Source organism: Miscanthus floridulus, chromosome 4 (genome assembly GCF_019320115.1).
Source record: "Miscanthus floridulus cultivar M001 chromosome 4, ASM1932011v1, whole genome shotgun sequence".
Taxonomy (NCBI): domain Eukaryota; kingdom Viridiplantae; phylum Streptophyta; class Magnoliopsida; order Poales; family Poaceae; genus Miscanthus; species Miscanthus floridulus.
The window spans coordinates 122,401,108-122,421,797 of NC_089583.1; the positions used below are offsets into that span (position 1 = coordinate 122,401,108).

Here is a 20,690-nt window from a genome sequence, read left to right on the forward strand (position 1 = left end):
GGCTCGGTTCGTCGGAGAGCCAGCGCTTCGCTGGGATTACTCATTATTGTTGTTTATTTTTTTAGATCGGTCGGTTCGGTCGGGGCCCAAACCGAGTTTTTGGGTTCAACAAATTTTAGAAACGGATCGGTTCCCAACTTGCGATTAGCCGAATTTTGGGAAATCAAATACCCGGGGGGCCACGCATGACGCATGGCCGGCCCGGCAGCCTCCGCACGCCTCGCACGCGAGAAGGGGGATGGATGGGCCGCGACCCGTGACCGTGAGCCCATTGAAACGTCACAACCCTGGCCGGCTCTCCGCCCCCGCATCCTTTGGGAACCCCCACCCAAAGCAAAGTCTCCCTCACCTGCCACTCTCTCGCCCTCTTCCACCTTCCCCCCAAAACCAGATCTACCACTCCTGCTCGGCCTTGCTTGGGGCGCTTCTTGGGCCGAGCCCTAGCAGGTAGTCCGGACTTCCGATCCCGGCCACCACCACCACCACCACCCCTGTAAGCTCGCTCTCCTCCGTTCCCAAACTCATCGTCCGCTCTCCCTCCCCTCGCCTGCTCCAGCTGCTCTGTCTCGTCTCGTCGCGTCGCGTCGCGTTATAATTTCTTTCCGCTTGCGAGTTCATAGATAGATCTGCGCGGGTTTGGGCTAGATTCCGCCGGATCTGTGCGGGGGCGTTTTTCAAATTCGTGGGCTTTTTTCTTTTGTTGCGTTTAAGCGCGATTTGGAAGGGTTTTGCCCTTCCGGATTTGGGCCTAGTGGGCCATGCTGGGAGGATTTCTTTCGATTTTCTGAAATTTTACCGGTCGGTAGTATGCGGTCTAGAACTCCAGGCCATAGAGGAGCTCCCTCCCGTGGTTTCTGTTCAGTATATAGGATTTCGAATTTGGGACACGAGGGTTCTGTTCCGCGGGCCAGAATTGTAGCCTCTTTCATTTCATGCGCCATGGCAGGAATTTGGGGGGAATTCTGTGGCGAGCGGAGCGGACTTTGGTTCTCAGTTTTTTTCTTTTCCGGGTGCGCGTCAGAGCGCTGTTGGCGCTGTAGATTAGTACGTGGTTATATTGTTGGCCTTTTTTAGCGTATATAATTCTGGTACGAGCATATTGTGTCTGGGAGGGGTTCGGTTTTCCGAGGGAATTACACAAGATTTTGTCGAGGCTTGAATCGTTGTGCAGAGGTACCACTTAGTTGTCTGTGAAGATGAAGAGTTTATAGGAAACAGATTGACTTTGGAGTACTCTTGACTATCAGTCTTGTTAGCTAGAGAATTACTAGTACATATTACCCTGAGCGTTTGAAGCCTAAATGATTCATCGCATAGTGCTGCATCTTTGTGAATCTTGTGCCTAGCTAGACCAGGGTAGTCATACTTACTTGAGTGTGATTTCCAAGTCCAATAGCTTGACTATGATTTTGAAGTCCAATAGCCAGGCTAGGTTCGATGCCTGTAATTAATTATCTTTTTTATAACAAGTTCCAGCAACCATGGCTTGTTTCTGACACGGGTTTAAGTAAACGATGGGCATGGTTGCCTTTCTGCAGAAAGGCTATGTTACCAGTGACATTTTATTCTTTAGCTATTCATTCATGTGCAGCCCTATATGTTTCTGCTGAAGGGCCTGCCCTTCAATTTCATATTTATTTTCTGTTTCAACTCTTCAGCATGTTTAACTAATTGGATTCAGCATTGCTTTGCCTCCGCGTGGGTTTGGGCTAGATTCCGCCGGATCTGTGGGGGGCTTTTAAATTTTTTCTAAACAAGGAAAATAAAGTATAGGATTTTTTTGGTGATTTATGAGCCTGTGCAAGAATCTGGTCTGTTGAGGAAGTAATTTAGTGCGTAGTTGTTAATACAACTTATTCTTTGGAGTTGTGCTCTAGTTCCTTTGATTACTAGGACTTTCTATCGTGAAATTATGATGTATTTGTCGGTTCTGTTATGCTCAGCAATTGAATCCGTCATTTTCGCGCTTCGACAATGTTCTGATTTTACCATTGCCATACTTGACAGATCTCAGAAGTTCATCAGCTGCTAGCCTGTCGGGATGGCCGAGGAAACTGCCAATGACGCTCAGGTGGCACAAGATAACGAGATTGCCCCCAGCAATGAGGCAATCCAAGGTGAAGAATTAGCTCAAGGTGATGAGTTGGTCCAAGGCGAAGAGTTGGCTCATGGTGAAGAGCTGTCCCAAGGTGATGATTTGGTTCAAGGAAACGAGTTGGTTGTTTCTGAGGTAACAACCCCTCCTACTACTGGAACCAGGCGTAGGAGAAAGAAGTCCTTGGTATGGGAGCACTTCACTATTGAAGCCGTCGCGGGTGGGGCCACAAGGGCTTGCTGCAAGCTCTGCAAGCAAACCTTTGCTTACAGCTCTGGTTCAAAGATTGCTGGGACTAGTCATCTCAAGAGGCACATCACCTTGGGTTCTTGTCCTAAGATAAAGAATCAAGAGCAGAGGCTGGCACTGCCTTCAACTGGAGGGACTGACAATGATGGTGAGGGAACTATTGAGCGGCCAACCAAGAGACGCTACAGATATACTGGTTATGCAAATGCTGCTTTTGATCAGGACTGCAGTTGCTCATACTTGGCAAAGATGATCATTCAGCATGACTACCCACTTCACATTGTCCAACAGCCGGCATTTTCCATTTTTATTGAAAGTCTGCAGCCACGTTTTAAGATTGTGGATGTTGATACGATGGAAGGAGAGGTGTATGCTGTTTATCTGAAGGAAAAGGAGAACCTGCTTCAATCATTCAGCACTATGCCTGGAAGGATCAGTCTCACTATAGGATTGTGGACAACTAGTCAGACTCTTGGGTATGTTTCACTTGCAGGGCAGTTTATCGACTCCGAGTGGAAAGTGCACCGAAGAATGCTTAACTTCATGATGGTGTCATCTCCTCATTCAGAGAATGCACTTAGTGAGGCAATTAGCTTGAGCCTCTCTGACTGGAATATGAAGGACAAGCTATTCACCATCACATTGGATAATGAATGCTCGTCACATGATATCTACAGTGCAAATTTGAGGGATCATCTCTCCAACAAGAACAATCTCATGCTTAAGGGACAGCTCTTTGTTGTGAGGTGCTATGCCCATATCCTTAATGCTGTTGCACAAGATGTCATTGCTTCAATTCATGGTGTTGTTTACAACATCCGTGAAAGCATAAAGTTCATAAAAGCTTCTTCTGCCCGTGAAGAGAAGTTTGCTGAGATTGCTCTGCAGCTGGAGATTCCCAGTACCAAGACCCTTTGTCTGGATGTTACAACCCAGTGGAACACCACTTATCTGATGTTGTTAGCTGCCTTGGATTATAAGCAGACTTTCACTACACTAGAAACATGTGATGATAACTACAATGAAGCTCCATCAGCAGAGGATTGGAAGAAAGTTGAGGCTGCCTGTAATTACCTGAAACTGCTATACGATTCTGCACATAGCATCATGGCAGCAGCAAACCCAACTGCAAACATCTTTTTCCATGAAGCTTGGAAACTTCAGCTAGAGCTAGCAAATGGCACAGGACATGAAGATCCCACTTTCAGTAGCATCGCCAAGGATATGCATGAGAGGTTTGACAAGTACTGGAAAGATTGCAGCCTCGTGTTAGCCATTGCTGTTGTCATGGATCCGCGTTTCAAGATGAAGCTTGTTGAGTTCAGTTACTCAAAAATTTATGGGGCTGAGGCTGCAAAGTATGTTAAGGTGGTCAATGCTGCTGTACATGAGCTGTATAAGGAGTATGTGGCTCAGCCACTCCCACTGACCCCAGCCTATGTTGAGCAAGGTGAAGGGAATAATGGACCAGCCAATGCGAATAACAGTCAAGGGCCGCATGCTTCCACTGGTGATGGGCTTCTAGACTTTGATATATACCTTTCTGAGATCCAAAGTAGCCAGCCCTCGAAATCTGAGCTGGAACAGTACCTGGATGAATCGCTCACTCCACGTATCCAGGAGTTTGATATCCTGAACTGGTGGAAGCTAAACACAGTAAAGTTTCCAACCCTCTCTAAAATGGCCCGTGATATCTTGGCCATTCCAATGTCCATGGTAAGCAGTGGCAGTTCTATATTCTCTGCTGGAACAGGAAGTCACATGCTCGATGACTACAGAAGCTCTCTCCGACCTGAGATTGTGGAAGCACTTGTCTGCGCAAAAGACTGGCTCCAGTATTCACCACCTGCCACCGAGGCACCGAGTTCTTCACTGGTGAAGGCTGAAGGATCGTAGGTTTGTCGTCGTCACTGGTCACTGCCTGCCTTGTGGAAGCAGGAATCTATTTATCCATCTGTCGTATCTTTGAGTGTAGCTAACTGTAGGTGTATTGTAGGCTGAGATTGTGAACTGATTGTGATCTATTCTGGTATTTATCTCGTAAAGGTGTGTAACTTGTGTTGAACTCTGCTGAACTCGTCGCTGTTGTCATGTAATAGCTTATGTATCATGTTCTGGTATTGTCTGATGTTGGAGTTTGCATGCTTGGCTATGTGCATGTACAAACCATGGGATGCATCAGCTGGTTGCTGTCTATTTTGTTTGAACCCTTGTTTTGTATTCAATTTGCTTAGTACCGTGGATTGGTGTCCCATGTTCGTGTATAGCTGTAGAAATTGTCTAATTTAAGTGTGTGCTCCATATGACTGCTGTGTTTGAGTTTGAGATGCTTGTTGTGGCGTGATGGCTGCATGAGTGGCTCCATCAGGTGCTTTGAGAAATATTGAGAAAGAGTATGAGGATTTCAACAGAATTTTATCTTCTCAGGTAAGTGCTGACTGATCTTTGAGTTAGTTTCCCACATAAGGCTTGTTTAGTTGGAGATCAATTGTGGGAATTTATGTGTAAGGTGTCTTTGAAGGCTCGGTTGGTTGTCTGTTTGGCGGGCAGGAAATATAGGTGTTATGGGGAATGCATATTTCAGGGTACAGTTACTGTTCATGGAGTGAGTTGCTGATTGGAACGGATTTGAATAACTTCTTTAGGCAGATGAATATATCTCAGGCATTTAAAGTGACTTATTTTTAGCATGGCTTTACCTCCTGAAATTTCTAGAAGATATTATTGGTGGATGTGAATTTGTATTGAAAATTTCCATTGGCAACTGGAGAGTGTAGTGACACCCTAGAATATCCAAGGTGTTGGAAGTCTTTTTGTTTGAGTAAAATTTTCACAAGTCCATCTTAGTCTCATGAAAACCAAAATGTTGAAAGTCTCCTTAGCGGTAACTTTCTGGTACTAATAATCCAAGTTACCAAGCATATTATTCTGTTTCTGCTTTGCCCTTTTACTTCCTGATTCATATGATATCAGTAGCTTGTGTATGGTATATTGGAATTGATCGCCATACACATAATTTCTGTTTATTTGCTTAGAACAGCCTTTTTCAGTGCAAGTTTGAGTCCAAGCCTTCTGAAATTATATTATATATGCCATTCTGATAGAAATAAGAACACACGTATGTGTGAGGTATTTGGATCTCATTCAGATACATTTTAAGATTCTTACATTTGTTGACATTTCAGACTATAGATCCATTGAGGTCAATGGCTATGGGTGCACCCCTGGAAGATGCTCGTGGTCTTGCACAGCGCTATAGCCGGATGAGACGTGAAGCTGAGATCCTCGTATGTACTAGTGGCTTAATCCTTCGCTGCAAATGAGCAAATTCCAATTGCTGCTACTTCCATTTACCCTGATCCTTCTTGTTTGTTCAATAGTCGGCTGAAATTGCTGGAAGAAAGGCACGGGTAAGAGAAGCTCCAAATCCTGAGCACACTACAAAGCTTCAGCAGTCAGAAGCTAAAATGATAGGGCACAAAGCAAGCATGGCTGTGTTAGGAAAGGAAGCAGCAGCTGCGTTTGCGGCTGTTGAATCTCAGCAGCAACGAGTGACCCTTCAGCGGCTATTCTATTTGTATTGTTTGTTACATTGATTTATTTCTTGTCCTTGGCAATTCGTCTCGTTGAAGGTAGAAGCAGAAAAGTTATTCCATCTGAGATTAGCTGCTACCCTTGATGATGTTGAAGCGGAGGTAGAGTTTTCACTTTTCACTTATATTGTTATGGGAAGTTGTGAACATTCTCTTGCCTTCTTATTTTTTTTACGATTTCTTCTGTGTAGATGTCCTCTGAGAAGCAAAGAAGAGAATCTGCACCACTTATTATATATCTTCGCATAAGGGTGCTGAGAAAGCCCAGTACTGCCTTGCTGAGTTGAAACTGAGTAACTGGCAGTAAAAAGCAAGTATACATCATATTTTCCATTTATATGTGCAGTATCAATCTTTTTTGTGCTGCAGGCAATGCATAATTTCAATGGAACCACAGAGAAGGAACTGAGCTTAATAGTTGGCGATTATGTTGTCGTTCGTCAGGTCAGTGTGCTCTTTAACAGTTTCAGCTGTGGAGGTAATGTAGTACCCACTGGCTAATCTGGCTTAAGGAAGAAACCATCTGATCAGAGATGACCAATTAGTATATGGACACTTGTCCTCCTGCAGGAGTGCAAACTGCACAGTGACTGCCTACAGGCTTGTAGGATGAATTAGTCTAGCAGTTGCTGAAGAGAACCATACTATGGTGGAATGAATATATTTGCTTCAAAAATGGTGGAATGAATATAAGAACGAATTAGCCTGTGCAACCAAAAACACTGAAACCAGTTAACCCACTAACTGTTAATACTATACTATTTAACCGTATGATTGCATCCGTATTCTTTCTGTGCGTGCACCAGATTGCTCGCAACGGCTGGCGGAAGGAGAATGCCGAGGTTGGTTTCCAGAATGACCCGTCTCCCGTCAGAGCTCTCCTATGTCAAGGTTTGCAATCGTAGGCTGTACTATTTCAGCAGTATTTTTCAACGAACCAACAATATTTTTCTCTCGTAATATTTCAGCATAAGCCAAATTTGAACAACAAGGATGACAAGCCAGCATGAATATCTCTGTGAATGTGCGTAAGTGCTTCAAATTTTTGGAGGAATAAATTTGAAAAGGAAAGAAATTATATCATAGTGTTCAGAATGAAGGAAAGGGGTAAGTTTCTTTCGAAAGGAAAGGAAATCAGATTCCGCTCCAAGACAAGGGAAAGAAAATTTGCCACCTCTCTTGCTATGCTAGCTATAGAGTACTTTCGGAAAACCTGCAATTTTAGCACAGTGTCGTGTTTTAGTATCTTAAGTTTGATCCATTATAAATTAAAAAGTATCAATATTTATGATATCAAATAAATGTTATTAGATTAATTACGAAATGTATTTTTATAATAAATTAATTTAGAGCCATAAATATAAATACTATTCACCAGAGATTTGGTCCAACGTCGACTATTTTTTTCTTCCATATTTGCATGTTTTGCTGGACAGACACGAGTATTTGGCACGGTCGCCGTCGCCCGGACTATTCTCAATTTTCGCTCGCCAACTCGTAGTGGTCCCGTTTCCCGCACGCGCCATCTCTCTCCCGCTTGGCGCCTCCCGCGCGCTGGCGCTGCCCTCAAACGCCGATTGCCGCGAGTCTGCGCTGCCATGATGCGTCCTTGCGGCCAGGATGCGTGTCCTTCGCTCCTCCTGCGCGCCAGGCGCCCCTGCAGGCTGCATCCCAACTCCGTCCTGCGTGGATTGCTGCGCGGATTGGCCCTGCTAGAGTGCTAGTGCTAGGCTGCTAGGCGCCTGCCTACTGGCCGGCCAGCACAGATGGACGAACGCGGTCTGGACGTGCGAGCGCTCGGTGGCCGGGCAAAGCTGGAGCTGGAGACGCGATGGATTAAAAAAAACGGTATGACGTGGTAGTTCTTTTAGAGGGATTTTATTTTAGAGAATAATTCAATCAGAAAAATGTTGCAATCTTTTTTTTATCTAGACTTTTGCAGTTACTTTAAAAGGATCATTAAATATAATACTCCCTCCGTCCCAAAAGAAAATACAATTCTTATTTTTAAGGGGTCAAACAATTTAAGTTTACTCACAACTATATGAAAAATAAAAATATTTGTGATATAAATAAATATCATTAGATTAATTATTAAATTTATTTTGTGGTAAGTCTATTTAAAGACATAAATATTGGGACTATTAATTTGATTTTTTAAAAAAAGTTGAGTTGTTCTAAGCCTAAAAGTTTTTTTTTTGGACGAGGGAATACTGGCTAGTGATCTAAGTACATACAGTAGTACTGTACAAATCATATCCTCCGGCCACAGGCAACGATAAGCTGCTATTGGCTAGTTTGATGTAGGAGAAAAATACTGTTCGTTGTTTTAAAAAAGTACCGATCATAAGTCAAGCAAACGAGGCCGGATGATTGATGGGAGTCTTTGGACAGAGGAGATTTGACAAGTCATGCCGTTTGTGCTCCCTATTCTCTGCAACCATCAGCACGTTTGCCAAACCCACAAAGAGGGTGTTTAGTTCGGTGAATTTTGGATTTTGAGCTACTGTAGCATTTTCGTTTTTATTTGGCAATTGGTGTTTAATCATGGTCTAATTAGGCTCAAAATGTTTGTCTCGTGATTTCTAACCAAACTGTGTAATTAGTTTTTTTTCGCCTACATTTAATGTTCCATGCACGTATCACAAGTTTCGATGTAGTGAATACTGTAACACTTTTTTGGAATTTGGCCTGACAACTAAACACGGGCAAACTTTGAATGAACACTCACATCCCTCCGTCCACGAAGGAAAACAAAGGTACAGTAGAGTACAATCTTAAACCATATCAAATTTAATTAATAAATACAAATATTTATATCAACGATACTAAATAAGTCCTATTAAAAATTTTCTGTTTAGAATTTAATGTAACTATAAGAGTTGCAAAAAAAAAAACCTCAAAACTTTCTATTGAGGGCTTTGCCGGATGTTTGCTCCACAAAATCAATCTCCTCCACAGATGTTTGTTTTTCCGGCCAAAAATTTTGAGCCTGTCATCTGTGACATTGGTACGCCCCCACCTTTTGTTAGTTATAGAAGATTAGACAGGGTATCCTAAAATGCTATTTGTTAGTTATAGAAGATTAGACAGGATATCCGGCAGAGTAGCTCCAACAGTATTATAAAAGCTAACTCATAAACAAATAATAAGGAGAGAGAATGATAAGATATGCCCTGTTCGCTTGGTTGATGAGACATGACTAAAAGTACTGTTAACTAATTTATGATGAAAAAAATATTGTTCGTTAGCTGAAAAAATACGAACAGGCCGATAACATTTCATGAAGATCTAGGCTCACACATTTTTTCCTACGATGCATGTGTCTAGACTCGCATGTATTTTTATACTAGTATATTAGATTACTGTACTTTTACATTTTTTAAATAAGGCCTTGTTTACTTGGGTAAAATTTGAGAATTTGACTACTGTAGCACTTTCGTTTTTATTTAGCAATTAGTATTCAATCATGGATTAATTAGGCTCAAAACGTTGGTCTCACGATTTTCAACTAAACTGTGCAATTAGTTTTTTTTCGTCTACATTTAATGTCCCATGCACGTATCGCAAGATTCGATGTGATGGCTACTGTATCACTTTTTGGGAAAATTTTTTGGAACTAAACGAGGCCTAAATTATAAGTTGGTAAGTTGACTTTTGTTTTTAAGGGTACCCTAATAATGGGGAATAGTCATTTTTGTCTTTACATAAAATAGCTATCTGTCCAAGCTCAGTTTTGTTTAAAAAATATATTGTAATACAGGGAAAATAACATCTTATAGAAAAAAGTGCAAGTGAAGTGCATGCTTGAGACTACTCCACAAACTTTGTTCCACAAATTTCATCGTGGAGCAGCTCCATAAAAAAACCTGGAGTTTGTAGAGTGGGTGCTCTCATAACTTTATTTTTTTTAGAGCAGTGTTGCGTAGAGCTGAACCTGTTTGGCTAAAAAACATTTAGCAGAGCTCAAAAACGCCCAAACACCTACTAAACCAGATTGCGTACCTACTAAGGCCCTGTTTAGATTCCAAAAATTTTCAACCCAAAGTGTCACATTAAATCTTGCGACACATGCATGGAGTACTAAATGTAGAAGAAAAACAAAACTAATTACACAGGTGAGAAATCATAAGACGAAACTTTCAAACCTAATTAGTTCATAATTAGATACTAATTATCAAATACAAACGAAAGTGTTACAGTAGCCAAACAGTAGCCAAACCCAAAAAAAATTTTGAGAACTAAACGTGCCCTAAATCAGATTGCGTAGCATCATGTACCACTCCCCTGGTCCTGTAATAAATACAATTCCGGGATGTGTGGGGAAAGATCAAAGCTACTATAAAAATTATATATATGCCCTTATAAAAAGTAGTAACAACATGTAATAATTATACTTTATAAATAAGGGAAAGCAACGAAGAGCTTGTTGGTTTCGTCGTAAATGATCGTGGATTATTTACTGCTAACTGGTTTAGCTGATTTAATATAAAAAAAATAGGGAGTTGCTATATTTCAGTCGCCTGAAATATATCAACCATCTCAGGCGACATCTAGGGCCCTTGGATCTTCATCCAATGGTCAGATCTGTTCTCTGTTGTTTCTCTGTAGCAGGCAACAAAATGGGTCCGCAAATGAACCCGCAAACCCAACCAAAGCAGCTACCGGGCCCGCCAAACCTTAACGGGTGCAAGATCCAATACCCGCTATATCAAATAACTACTCATTCGGCCCACAAAACAGCTATTGGGCCCAATTGAACAGTACACAAATTACAGCTCTGCCACTACACCCTCCAGCAAGAAAGAAAAACCCCCTATTCGTTTCACAAATCTGCCACTGCAACCTCTAGCAAAGCAAGAAAGAAACACCACGATTGAATCTAGATACACAACGAGATGTTCTCAGTAAACAATGTCAATGAATAACCGCTACTAGTCTCTCCATTCTTGCCATAGCAGTCACAATTGGTGGTTCCCTATCATAGTCTGCATCTCTCGGAAGCGAAGCTCCCACCAGCAGTCAGCATGCATATCATAATCATGCATGCCTTCAACGTTCCATCAGTCCCTGCATGATTGCCTATTTTTGTATTATTGTCAAGTACTGCTACTAGTAGCAATTACAAGTAGGGCATGCATATATGGTCACAACTCAAGATCAAACCATACCAGGCCAGTAGTTGTGCCGCTACAATTAACTAGACAGTGCTCTGTCAATGGAGTGATTCAGAGTGAAGGTGCCCTATATTCATAATTAATGACTTCTAATGAGCACAGAAAAAAGAAAACATATTACAAAGATCCAGAGAAAAGTATCATCCGACATCTCTCAAAAAGCTTTATTTGACAAAACAAAGATCCAAACTCATTGTTCCAATATTCTCCAGTTTTGCCTAAAAAATGATAGGTTCTGAAACTGCATCTACCTAATCTCCAAGTCTCGTTGCACATCCATTTCCACCTCAGTTAAATTGGGTTTCCAAAGCTAAAACACTACTACCAGTCTAGAAACTAAATTACAATCAGCCAATGAAGCTACGCTAGTCAAATTGTCGTTTCTGTAGACATTTAGCAACACAAACTATACACAAGGGAAATGATGTTTTAAGTAAAGAATGACCAACCTCTCCACATATAGACTCAAAGAACAATTTCATATCAGCCTAAGTGACTTGCAATAAGTGCATATATTAAAATAGAACAATGACAAAATGAGTACCTAGTGTTTGCATAGGTGTTCATAGCAATCCATCTTGTCAATGTTTTTACAGTAAATAATGATTGCACACATTTCACGTCCATCATCAGACTGCAGATCACAACAAAGTGGCAAAATTTTTAGAGATCATAAGTAGATACAACCAAGCACAGATTTCATGTTCATTAAAATTCCACAAATTGTACACGCTCACAACTAAATTTGCAATCTCTATCCTTGCAGTTTACATTATTGGTGATTGCAATCAATTAACATAATGGAGGACGCTGCTCATTCTAGATAACATTATGAAGCGAAGTGATTTTACTAGCAGAGATGGCAATGCTCAAAAAGGTTACAAAACTAATTTAGATGACATGAGCCACAAATATGTAGCATGCAGAAAACATCAATAAGTGTGATTTGTGATGAAAGAATGGATAGCTACCCATCTATTGCTACAATAGATAATCTTATTAATACAGGGAGTAATGAAAGTATCTGAATTTATGGGGCTCATGAAAAAAATCATAAGAGCAATCATCAGGCAATATAGACAAATTACCGTAATTTTACTGGAGAGTCAATTAACCATGACAACAAATAAATAGGTAGACAAAAGAAAAAACCAAAATATTGACAATCTGATAATATAACTTCTCAAAGGGAAGAAACAGACTGAACTTAGTGGTAAGAAACACATAAACTACACCTCAGAGCCACAAGAAAGAATGGAAGGAAAACTATACATGAACTTGTAAATCGGCAAATTATGTCCACGAAACTACCAAAGAAAGCAACATAAATCTTGACAGTCTGACAGTATAGAAATTCACAGGTAAATCCCTAACTCACTCTAAATGTATTTGACAGTGGTTATCTCAAACTGTAGGTAGTATTCCTAACACATGTATGCATAGTCTGTCAAGTTCAGCACGTCATTCCATACAAGACAAGCTGTAGAAAATGCAAAAATCAGCAGCCACTTAAATCAGCTAGCTGAAAAGACAACCATGAGGTAAATTTGTTCAACAACAACATATTGCATATGCTCGCAACTGAAATTGCAGTGCGCGGACTTGCAACTGAAATTATAGTAGACTGCAATTACCTGTTTGAAACTTTAGTTTAATGTTTCCCATACTGGACAATTAAAGATCACAAGTAAAAATAGGCCACTATGAGAGGACGAACAAAGCTTTTACGGTCCCAAATGCAAGATCTTTGCCAACGCTAAAAGTGTACAATGACAAGTGGTTCCATGCAATTCTAAAACTGAAAATATGGTACAATAGTTATCAGTAACTTGCTACTCAAAGTTTCATGAACTAGATGTTCAGAGTGGACCATAATCACTCTACAAGACATTTGAGAGCTTCCTAGACTTGCGCAGAGGCATAAACTTGACTCTCTAATCACTACCACTTGTCAGAAACAATCAGACAGTGACAAGCTACAAAAACTAAGACTGAAAGTTATATTATCAGATATATGTGTGTAACTAAGACTGAAAGTTCTTCCACCAGTTGCATAATCAATTGTTCTACTATTTATACCATGACAATAATTTCATACAATACAAAAGAAAATTGCACGTTTCAGTTACTGTAACTATTACTTTTTGAAAATGCAATTTCTACTTTATGTTCACCACTTACCAGTGAGATGATCACAAGGCCAGGCTGCAGCGTGTTGCTCCTGCATTGCTGGGAGCCTAGGACATCTCATAGCTCTCTAGCTGTAGTTTTCTCTGGTTCAGGAAGCTCTCGCTCGCCTTCGGGTCTACCTCAAGTGTCGTCTTGGGGTCACTGTCCCTCATCTCAAGACTGGCCACATTAAAATGAGCAGTTCAGTTTCTTGACAGATGTTGTATTACATCAACAAAGGAGTTAGCGGTGAATGAATGGAGTCCTACTTCCCAGGTTATCAAGAAATTTCACAGAGATGACAAAAAATGACAACACCCTGAAACAATCGCATAACACTATAGTGCTATGTTTTTACGGGATGATACCATATTTTTTCATATTTTATGACACAATGTTCTTTTTGTACGAGGATAGTCATAAAATGCGTTTAATTCATTGAAGCTTATACAATCTTATTACCCGTGTATGCAAGTTAATTGGTATACCATCTGTTTTTGGTGGGGTCAGTGTTCACACAAATCATAATTAATAGACTTCAAGATGTGTTAGCACAAATCACAGAGGCAATTTTTTTCCTATGAAAGGACAAGGACAAATAAGAGATGTGTGCTGACACAACTAACAATTAATAGATTTCAAGATATGTTAGCACAAATCACAAGAGACAATTTTTTTCTATGAAAGAACAAGGACAAATAAGAGGTGTGTGTTGGCACAATCATAATTAACAAAGTTCAAGATGTGTTACCACAAATCACAAATCACTTGAGAGGACATCCATACAAGAACTGAAGAGGTTCTAGCTAGTATGGTAAAAGACTAGACGAAAAAAGAAGGTTCTGCACTTGCACCAAGCTATTGTAAACCAGTTGCAAGCATTCATGATGTCAAAATAATATAGGTCGTAATACAAGAGGTACCAGGATGGCCTCTATAATTAATATGTTAGACATAAGTAGCTAACTCATTGTTCTAAAGCCTGAAAACATAATTATATTGAAAGGAAAAGGCAAAATATCTGGTTTAAACTCACAGAAGTAAACAATCTTGTGCTGTTATTTAACTCCCAACTCACAGGACAGAGTCGAAGCTGATGACAGCACATACTCTTCGAGTTTTTCAGCCTCAGCATAGATCAGAGAGTACTAGTGCAAGGATAGTTAAACTCAGCAAAAATTTACCCAGTATAATTATTTAGGGAGAAAAAAACTAATCTACCATATATATATATCTATACTACAGACGCATTTGGACACTACATAGAAGCCTCAGGATTACCCAGTCTTGTCATGTGAGTACAGCAGCTCCAAGTAGGTTCTACCTGACAAGCATGAACTTGGAGCCGAATGCAGCATCCAAACATTGGGCAACTTCATCAGAGGCCAATGAGATGTAAGATTTAGACAAAGAAAAAAATGCATGATCCTAAGTGAGTGAGTATTTATCAAAACATGATACAGATCAAGGCTCCGATATGAATCAGGCCTACCAGTCATGAGTTATCAAAAGCAGAACTGGCTTTGTAAGTTGAATGGTTGTATCATCACTGCCAAATAAATGACATGAATGAAATAAGCTGATGCAGAAAATAACAAGAGACAATTGAATGATTACTAAATGGCTCATATAAAAAATTCAACCATTAATTTACCCTTTGCTTCACAGGTTAGATCAGAAGCACGGGTAATGTCGAATCACCGCCACCAATCAATCAAACGAAACAACAAACCAAACATAATAGCAAATGATGTATTGTGAATATCTGTATCCATTGCCTTGACACAGACCAATCACAACATTCATCAGGGCCTACAACACTGAATGGAAATCTTAAGTACCATTTCCTCATCAGAAATTCTGACCAGATAATCAGTCAATCATCACCAAATCTAGACTGCCCAAACATGTCAATCGCTCCGCGCCTCAGCATAACCGCAAATTTTAAAAAAACTACCACTGACCGAAATCATAACCTCACAAAAATCTGGTTTCATCTCTTCTGAATAAGAAAATCAGATAATGCATTACGCTGCTGCTATAGGATCACTGACACAGCACTCATTTACAATGAAGACAAAAGCGAAGTAGAGCCGCGCTAACAATCAATCACTCACCCACTAGATCTTCCTGATGATGTGCCTTGGGCCTGCTCACCCACTTATTGGCGTACTAGTATGCAAAGCCTCGCAACTGCAAAAATCCCACAAAAGTATCAATACAACCAAGAACACAACACAGATGATAAAATTGCTAACTCCTAGATCGGGCAGGGATGAACAGATTGGACCTGGGGCCTAAGAATTGTCCATGTCAAGGTCCCGATTGGCCGATGGCTCATGCCGTGTGCCGGTCTCCTAAGCTCCGAGGGACAGATCTGCCAAGGTTCCGATTAGCTGTCTGTCTGTGTTGAATCAATAAATTCTTATGATAAGGCAAAAGCCATCGGGTGAAAAATCCTTGGATATGCACATGAGGGATATTGACCAGACAAATTTGCAACTAGCTAGAGCGTACATCAACCTAGCAAACCAAACCCTAACTAATTCGAGTAGTAGTAAGAACAAACACAATACAACCCTCATTTCCACAAGGATTCCAACCTTACTAGCAAAAATCTACATCCCCATGCCCTCCTCAATATATGATTTTAACCAGTTGATGACCAAATCAACACCTAATCACGAAATGAGATCCAGTACACACGCAAACAACAAGTGATGAAACAACGGGGGAAAGGAGGAAGAAGATGCAGCGGGTACCGCGAATGGAAATGCAAGACGACCGTTGCCGTTGGGGGATGGGCCGCCGTGGGCACTGCTCCACCGCCGCTGCCCCCGCGCGCGCTGGTCCCCATTGACGCTGTCGCGCGCGCTGCTCCTTCGCCGCTCGTCCACCGAGGGCCACTTTGTGCTGAAGGGAGGGGGGATGCGCCACCGCCCACCATAGCCGGTGCTCCACGCGAGGTGAGGGTGCCATGGAGCCGGAGGAGACGGAGGAGCAGGATCTAAGAGACTGGAACTGGGAGAGGAGAGAGTGGGAGGGAGAGACAGAGAGGAGCGGGTGGTTGGTCAAGCACTCGGGTAGGGCGGCGGCCTTTGCGGATGCATTCTCGGATCCAATAAGGAACAACGGACCCAATAGTAGCTGAACACAGCGCACTGATGCTGATGTCCATCATCCCACGGACAGAAACGTCGCCTGAACACAACCACAGATTTCAGGCAACTGAGGAATAGGAAAAGTGAAAAAAATATTATTCCAACTTATAATCAACGATAGTATAAGTCCATCCTAACAGGCTGAAAGCTCAGTAACATCTACGTGCTCCTAAGCTAGACGTACTCCCTCCGTTTAAAAAAAAATATATAATCGGAGCAAGGCGAGCGCGTACCTCGCTCGTCGACTGCACGTCCATCCCCGAGGTGCGCTGCTGTGCGTGCGAGCTCATGCCGGCCAGCAGGCACGCGCGCCCCGTCTTCTGGTACTCCGCTCGGTCGCCCACGCGGGCGCTGAGGTCGCGCAGCTCCTCCTTGATCGCCTCGCACGTGGGGTCGTCGCCGGCCGCGACCGCTCTACTGCCTCGAGCCGGGACTCGAGGATCCGTGCGGCGCCGGCGTTCTGCCCGCCGTCGGCCGCCACCCGCGCGGCCGCGATGTCCTCGGTCGCCGCGAGGCGGACGCGCTCCCGCTCCACGTCCACGGACGGTGCAGGCAGCGTCGTCAGCTCCGACGGCCTCTGCACCACGGCGGCGGGCGCGGCAGCCAGGCGCGCATGGCCCGTCGCGGCCTCTCGATAGGTGCAGCTCGCCTTGACGAGGCGGGTGACCTCCTCCGTCGCTCGAGCCCTGGGGACGTACACGAGCACCAGGAACCGCCTCACCTCGCCGTCGTAGAGCTCGGCGACGTCGATGGAGGCGGCGCGGCCGTCGGCGCCCACGTGGCTGCCCTAGGCCCCGGACTTGACTTCCTGGACCCGGACGCCCCGGTGCAGGCACGTGACGGAGACGCGCGCCTCCTGCACGGCCACCGAGAGGAGCCCGCCGACGCAGCGCGCGAACGAGTCCTGGATCGCCACCTGGTTCCCGACGAAGGAGAAGGTGCCACCCGTGGCCTCCGCGACGGCGTGCATCGCGGCGGCGTCGTGGTTGGCGCCGAAGCCGAACGTGTGGATCGGCGCGGGGGGGCCGGCCGCTCTGACGACGGCACGAGGTTGGCGTAGCCCTTGGTGCCGTCGGCCTCGACGCTCGTCCAGCGGCCGGAGGAGTCATGCCCGTCGGAGAGGAGGATCATGCCGGCGACGGCGTTCTTCTCCCGGCGGCCGGCGAGCACCTGGGCGCCCACACGGAGCCCCTGGCCAATGTTGGTGCCCCGCAGGACACAGAGCGCCCCCACGGTGATCTTCGCCGAGGCCTTCCCCGCGTCCGACATGCGCGCGAGGCGGGTCAGGCGGCTGGCGTGGCGAGAGAAGGTGACGACGAAGAGGCGGTCGGCGGGGCCGAGCTAGTCGATGAGGAAGCACATGGCCTGCTTCAGCAGCTCCAGCTTCTGGCCCTTCATGCTGGCGCTGACGTCGAGCACGGTGACGAGGTCGAGCGGCGCGCGCGCCACGTCGGACGGCGCCTTGGCGTGCACGAGCACCGCGAATCTGTCCCGGGAACTCGCACTGCGTTGCCAATTTCGTTACAATAGTGCTTAGTTTGATTTTTTAATTTAATGCACACGGACGTTCACATATGAGAGCTTAAACAGGGCATTCTGCGAAATAGGATTATTGCGGTGAAGCGGCTTTCCAACAGCCATACAATCGAAGATAGGATGTTTTACCAAGAGGTTCAAAGCTTAATGAGGGTTGTGCATTTCCTAGGCTACTGTTCTCATACAGAAGAACAGGCACTAGCGTCCTGTTCGTTTTGGTTTGTTTGGCTAAAAGTACTGTTGGCTGATTTGGTGTGAGAGAAAAATATTGTTCGTTGGATGATAAGTCATGGCTTATAAGCCAAACATGACCAAACGAACGGCTGTAGAATTGTCAGGGAATCTTGTTATTATGGCCCAACTACGAGAAAGATTGCTCTGCTTCGAGTATATAAACAATGGAAGCCTTTGGGACATTCTTACAGGTACGACAAACACATCCAACCTTTTCGTGCTAGTACTTAATGACAAGAGAGAAATGCACGAACGGTCTTTAAACTTTTCTCGTGGTGTTATCTATGTCCTAAACTCTGAAAATACATTTGAGGTACGTCTTCAGGTGTAATCCAGGTCTAGAACTCTTAAATATTTATTTATAAGTCCTCAAACTTATCATAGTGTGTTATATAGGTCCAAACGAGCTCCAACCAACCAACATGTTGGTCTCTAGCGCTCCATCTACATGCTCTCCCTCTCTCTCTTATAGCTCCATCTCCACCCCCCTCTCATCACATTACCGTTGCCAACTTGCCATCCTACCCGATGCCATCATCAGCCTCCATGTCAATGGCCACGACATAATTAGTAATCGTGGCGGCAATCGAACGATTACTTTGCTCTTAAGATCATGTCCCAGACAAGAATGGTGTCGGGTATCGATATTAGGGACACCCAAAGCAAGGAAGTTAGCGCCCACGCTGACTTCCTCGGATTGGTCGAGACGTATTAAAAGGTCTCGCCTGACCTCGAGGATGTGGGCTCCGTCTCACCCGACCTCGAGGCCGGGGGCTCCGTCTCGCCGGACCCCTTGGGTGCGGGCTCTGTCTCGCCTGACCTCGAGGACGAGGCTCCGTCTCTCCCGACCCCTTGGGTGCGGGCTCCGTCTCGCCCGACCCCAAGGACGCGGATTCCGTCTCGCCCGATCCCTTGGGTGCGGGCTCCGTCTAGCCCAAGGTCGCGGGCTCCGTATCGCCCGACCTTGAGGACGCGGGTTCCGTCTCGTCCGACGGGGACCCATATCGCCGCCAACCACTCTAGGTCCAAGCGTATGGGCATGGATCAAAAATATGACGCCAGGGAAGAGGCTGGCACGCCTCGATGTAACCTGTGGCCATGACGGGCCATACCTGGGGATTCACATCAAGAACAGTGTCGGACGTGCCGATGCTATTCTGTCTAATCCTCGTACGGACGCTGACAGGCGCGTCAGTTCACCACGACGTTCGCCGGGACGGAGTGGAACGCCATGACCGACAGATGACGCCTGCGCATGGCGCCAATGACGAACATGGCCGCGACATGGAGCCGTCCCTGTTGACATGTACAGGATCAGCGGGATCCGCATGGAGGAGGAGAAGGACCCAACAACCCAGGAAGCCTTTTTCTCTCTCGTTCTTCTCCTTTTCCTCCTCTGTAACCCGCGCTTTCTCTTCGCCTATAAAAGAGGAAGCAGGGCGCCCCACGCTGAAAGATCGGAATACAAGAGCACGACACGAGCACACGGCTGAGCGGCAAGCGAGCTCTCAGCACCTATTCACTCCTTCCACCAGAGACTTGGGATCCTCTCTCTCTCGCCTGTTTGTAACCCCTACTGCAAACCAAGTGCCAGTAACACGAGCAGCAGCGAACTGAGCGTAGGGACATTCCGCCCGAACCAGTATAAACCCTTTGTGTCCTCCGAGCACACCATCCGAGTCAGATGCACGAATACAAATTTACTCGTCGGTGGTCCGAAAACACCGACAAATGACGTGTGGATCCAACCATTGTGGCATGTGGAATCGTGACGCGGAATAGATCGGGTCTATTTGGACCTTTGACACACCGTGGCAAGTTCAGGGACTTGGATGAGACACTAGGACAAGTCTGGGGACCTATAAATATTATTTTAAAAGTTTAGGACCTATATGTGACACACAAGGATAAGGTCGAGAACCTAAATCACAACCTAGGACAAGTTTAGAGACCATCCGTGTATTTTACCTCCGCTGAATTTGGATTATTTCAGTACCCTAAACTATTTTACTTGGTCAATGTAGCCTCTACAACATTTGCATTTCTATTTTTGCTACAAATTTAAAAAAAAAAATCTGCGATTTTCATAAGTTATGGCTCAACTACTGTGCTATCTATGCAGTTTAACATGCATAGATCGAGATTGAATGCTTTCATACTTTCATACCATACTTATTTCTTGTTTTATTCCTGCAGATGAGTTAAGGGGCCTTGACTTGCATACACGTTATCAAATAATTAAGGGAATTTGCGAGGGTTTGCACCATCTTCATAAGGAAAACCATATTATTCACATGGATCTGAAACCTTCTAATATATTATTAGATGATCAGATGGTGCCAAAGATAATAGATTTTGGTCTATCAAGACTCGATGACAAATCGCGAACCATGACGGTGGAGCGCCTTATAACGTTGTAAGCTATAAATTTGATGAACATATTGTATTTTTATACATTTTTCCTTCCTACATTTCT

General features: G+C 44.0%; 1 protein-coding gene, 1 long non-coding RNA gene, 4 other non-coding genes and 2 pseudogenes across 6 annotated transcripts; 2 read left to right on the plus strand and 6 right to left on the minus strand.

The window, feature by feature from the left end:
- The first annotated feature begins 314 nt into the window (after positions 1-314).
- LOC136550610 (zinc finger BED domain-containing protein RICESLEEPER 2-like) lies at positions 315-4,472 on the plus strand. The gene is made up of 2 exons (XM_066542238.1): positions 315-493; positions 2,008-4,472. Exon 2 carries the CDS (start codon positions 2,042-2,044, stop codon positions 4,238-4,240), a length of 2,199 nt encoding a protein of 732 aa, XP_066398335.1. The 5' UTR covers positions 315-493; positions 2,008-2,041; the 3' UTR covers positions 4,241-4,472.
- Positions 4,473-4,597: 125 nt separating this feature from the next.
- Positions 4,598-6,947, plus strand: LOC136549247 (SH3 domain-containing protein 3-like; annotated as a pseudogene).
- A 3,749-nt stretch (positions 6,948-10,696) lies between these two features.
- Positions 10,697-15,435, minus strand: LOC136552949 (uncharacterized). The gene is made up of 3 exons (XR_010782894.1): positions 15,401-15,435; positions 11,659-11,748; positions 10,697-11,019 (listed from the first exon to the last, which is right to left on the minus strand). It is a non-coding gene; the product is annotated as an uncharacterized lncRNA (long non-coding RNA).
- On the minus strand, positions 14,329-14,430 carry LOC136553130 (small nucleolar RNA snoR97). The gene has a single exon (XR_010783037.1). It is a non-coding gene; the product is annotated as a small nucleolar RNA snoR97 (small nucleolar RNA).
- Positions 14,552-14,669, minus strand: LOC136553080 (small nucleolar RNA Z278). The gene has a single exon (XR_010782986.1). It is a non-coding gene; the product is annotated as a small nucleolar RNA Z278 (small nucleolar RNA).
- On the minus strand, positions 14,748-14,841 carry LOC136553070 (small nucleolar RNA Z223). Its single transcript, XR_010782974.1, has one exon. It is a non-coding gene; the product is annotated as a small nucleolar RNA Z223 (small nucleolar RNA).
- LOC136553135 (small nucleolar RNA U36a) lies at positions 14,905-14,989 on the minus strand. The gene has a single exon (XR_010783041.1). It is a non-coding gene; the product is annotated as a small nucleolar RNA U36a (small nucleolar RNA).
- A 1,025-nt stretch (positions 15,436-16,460) lies between the features above and the next one.
- LOC136549248 (E3 ubiquitin-protein ligase WAV3-like) lies at positions 16,461-17,953 on the minus strand (annotated as a pseudogene).
- Positions 17,954-20,690: the final 2,737 nt, after the last annotated feature.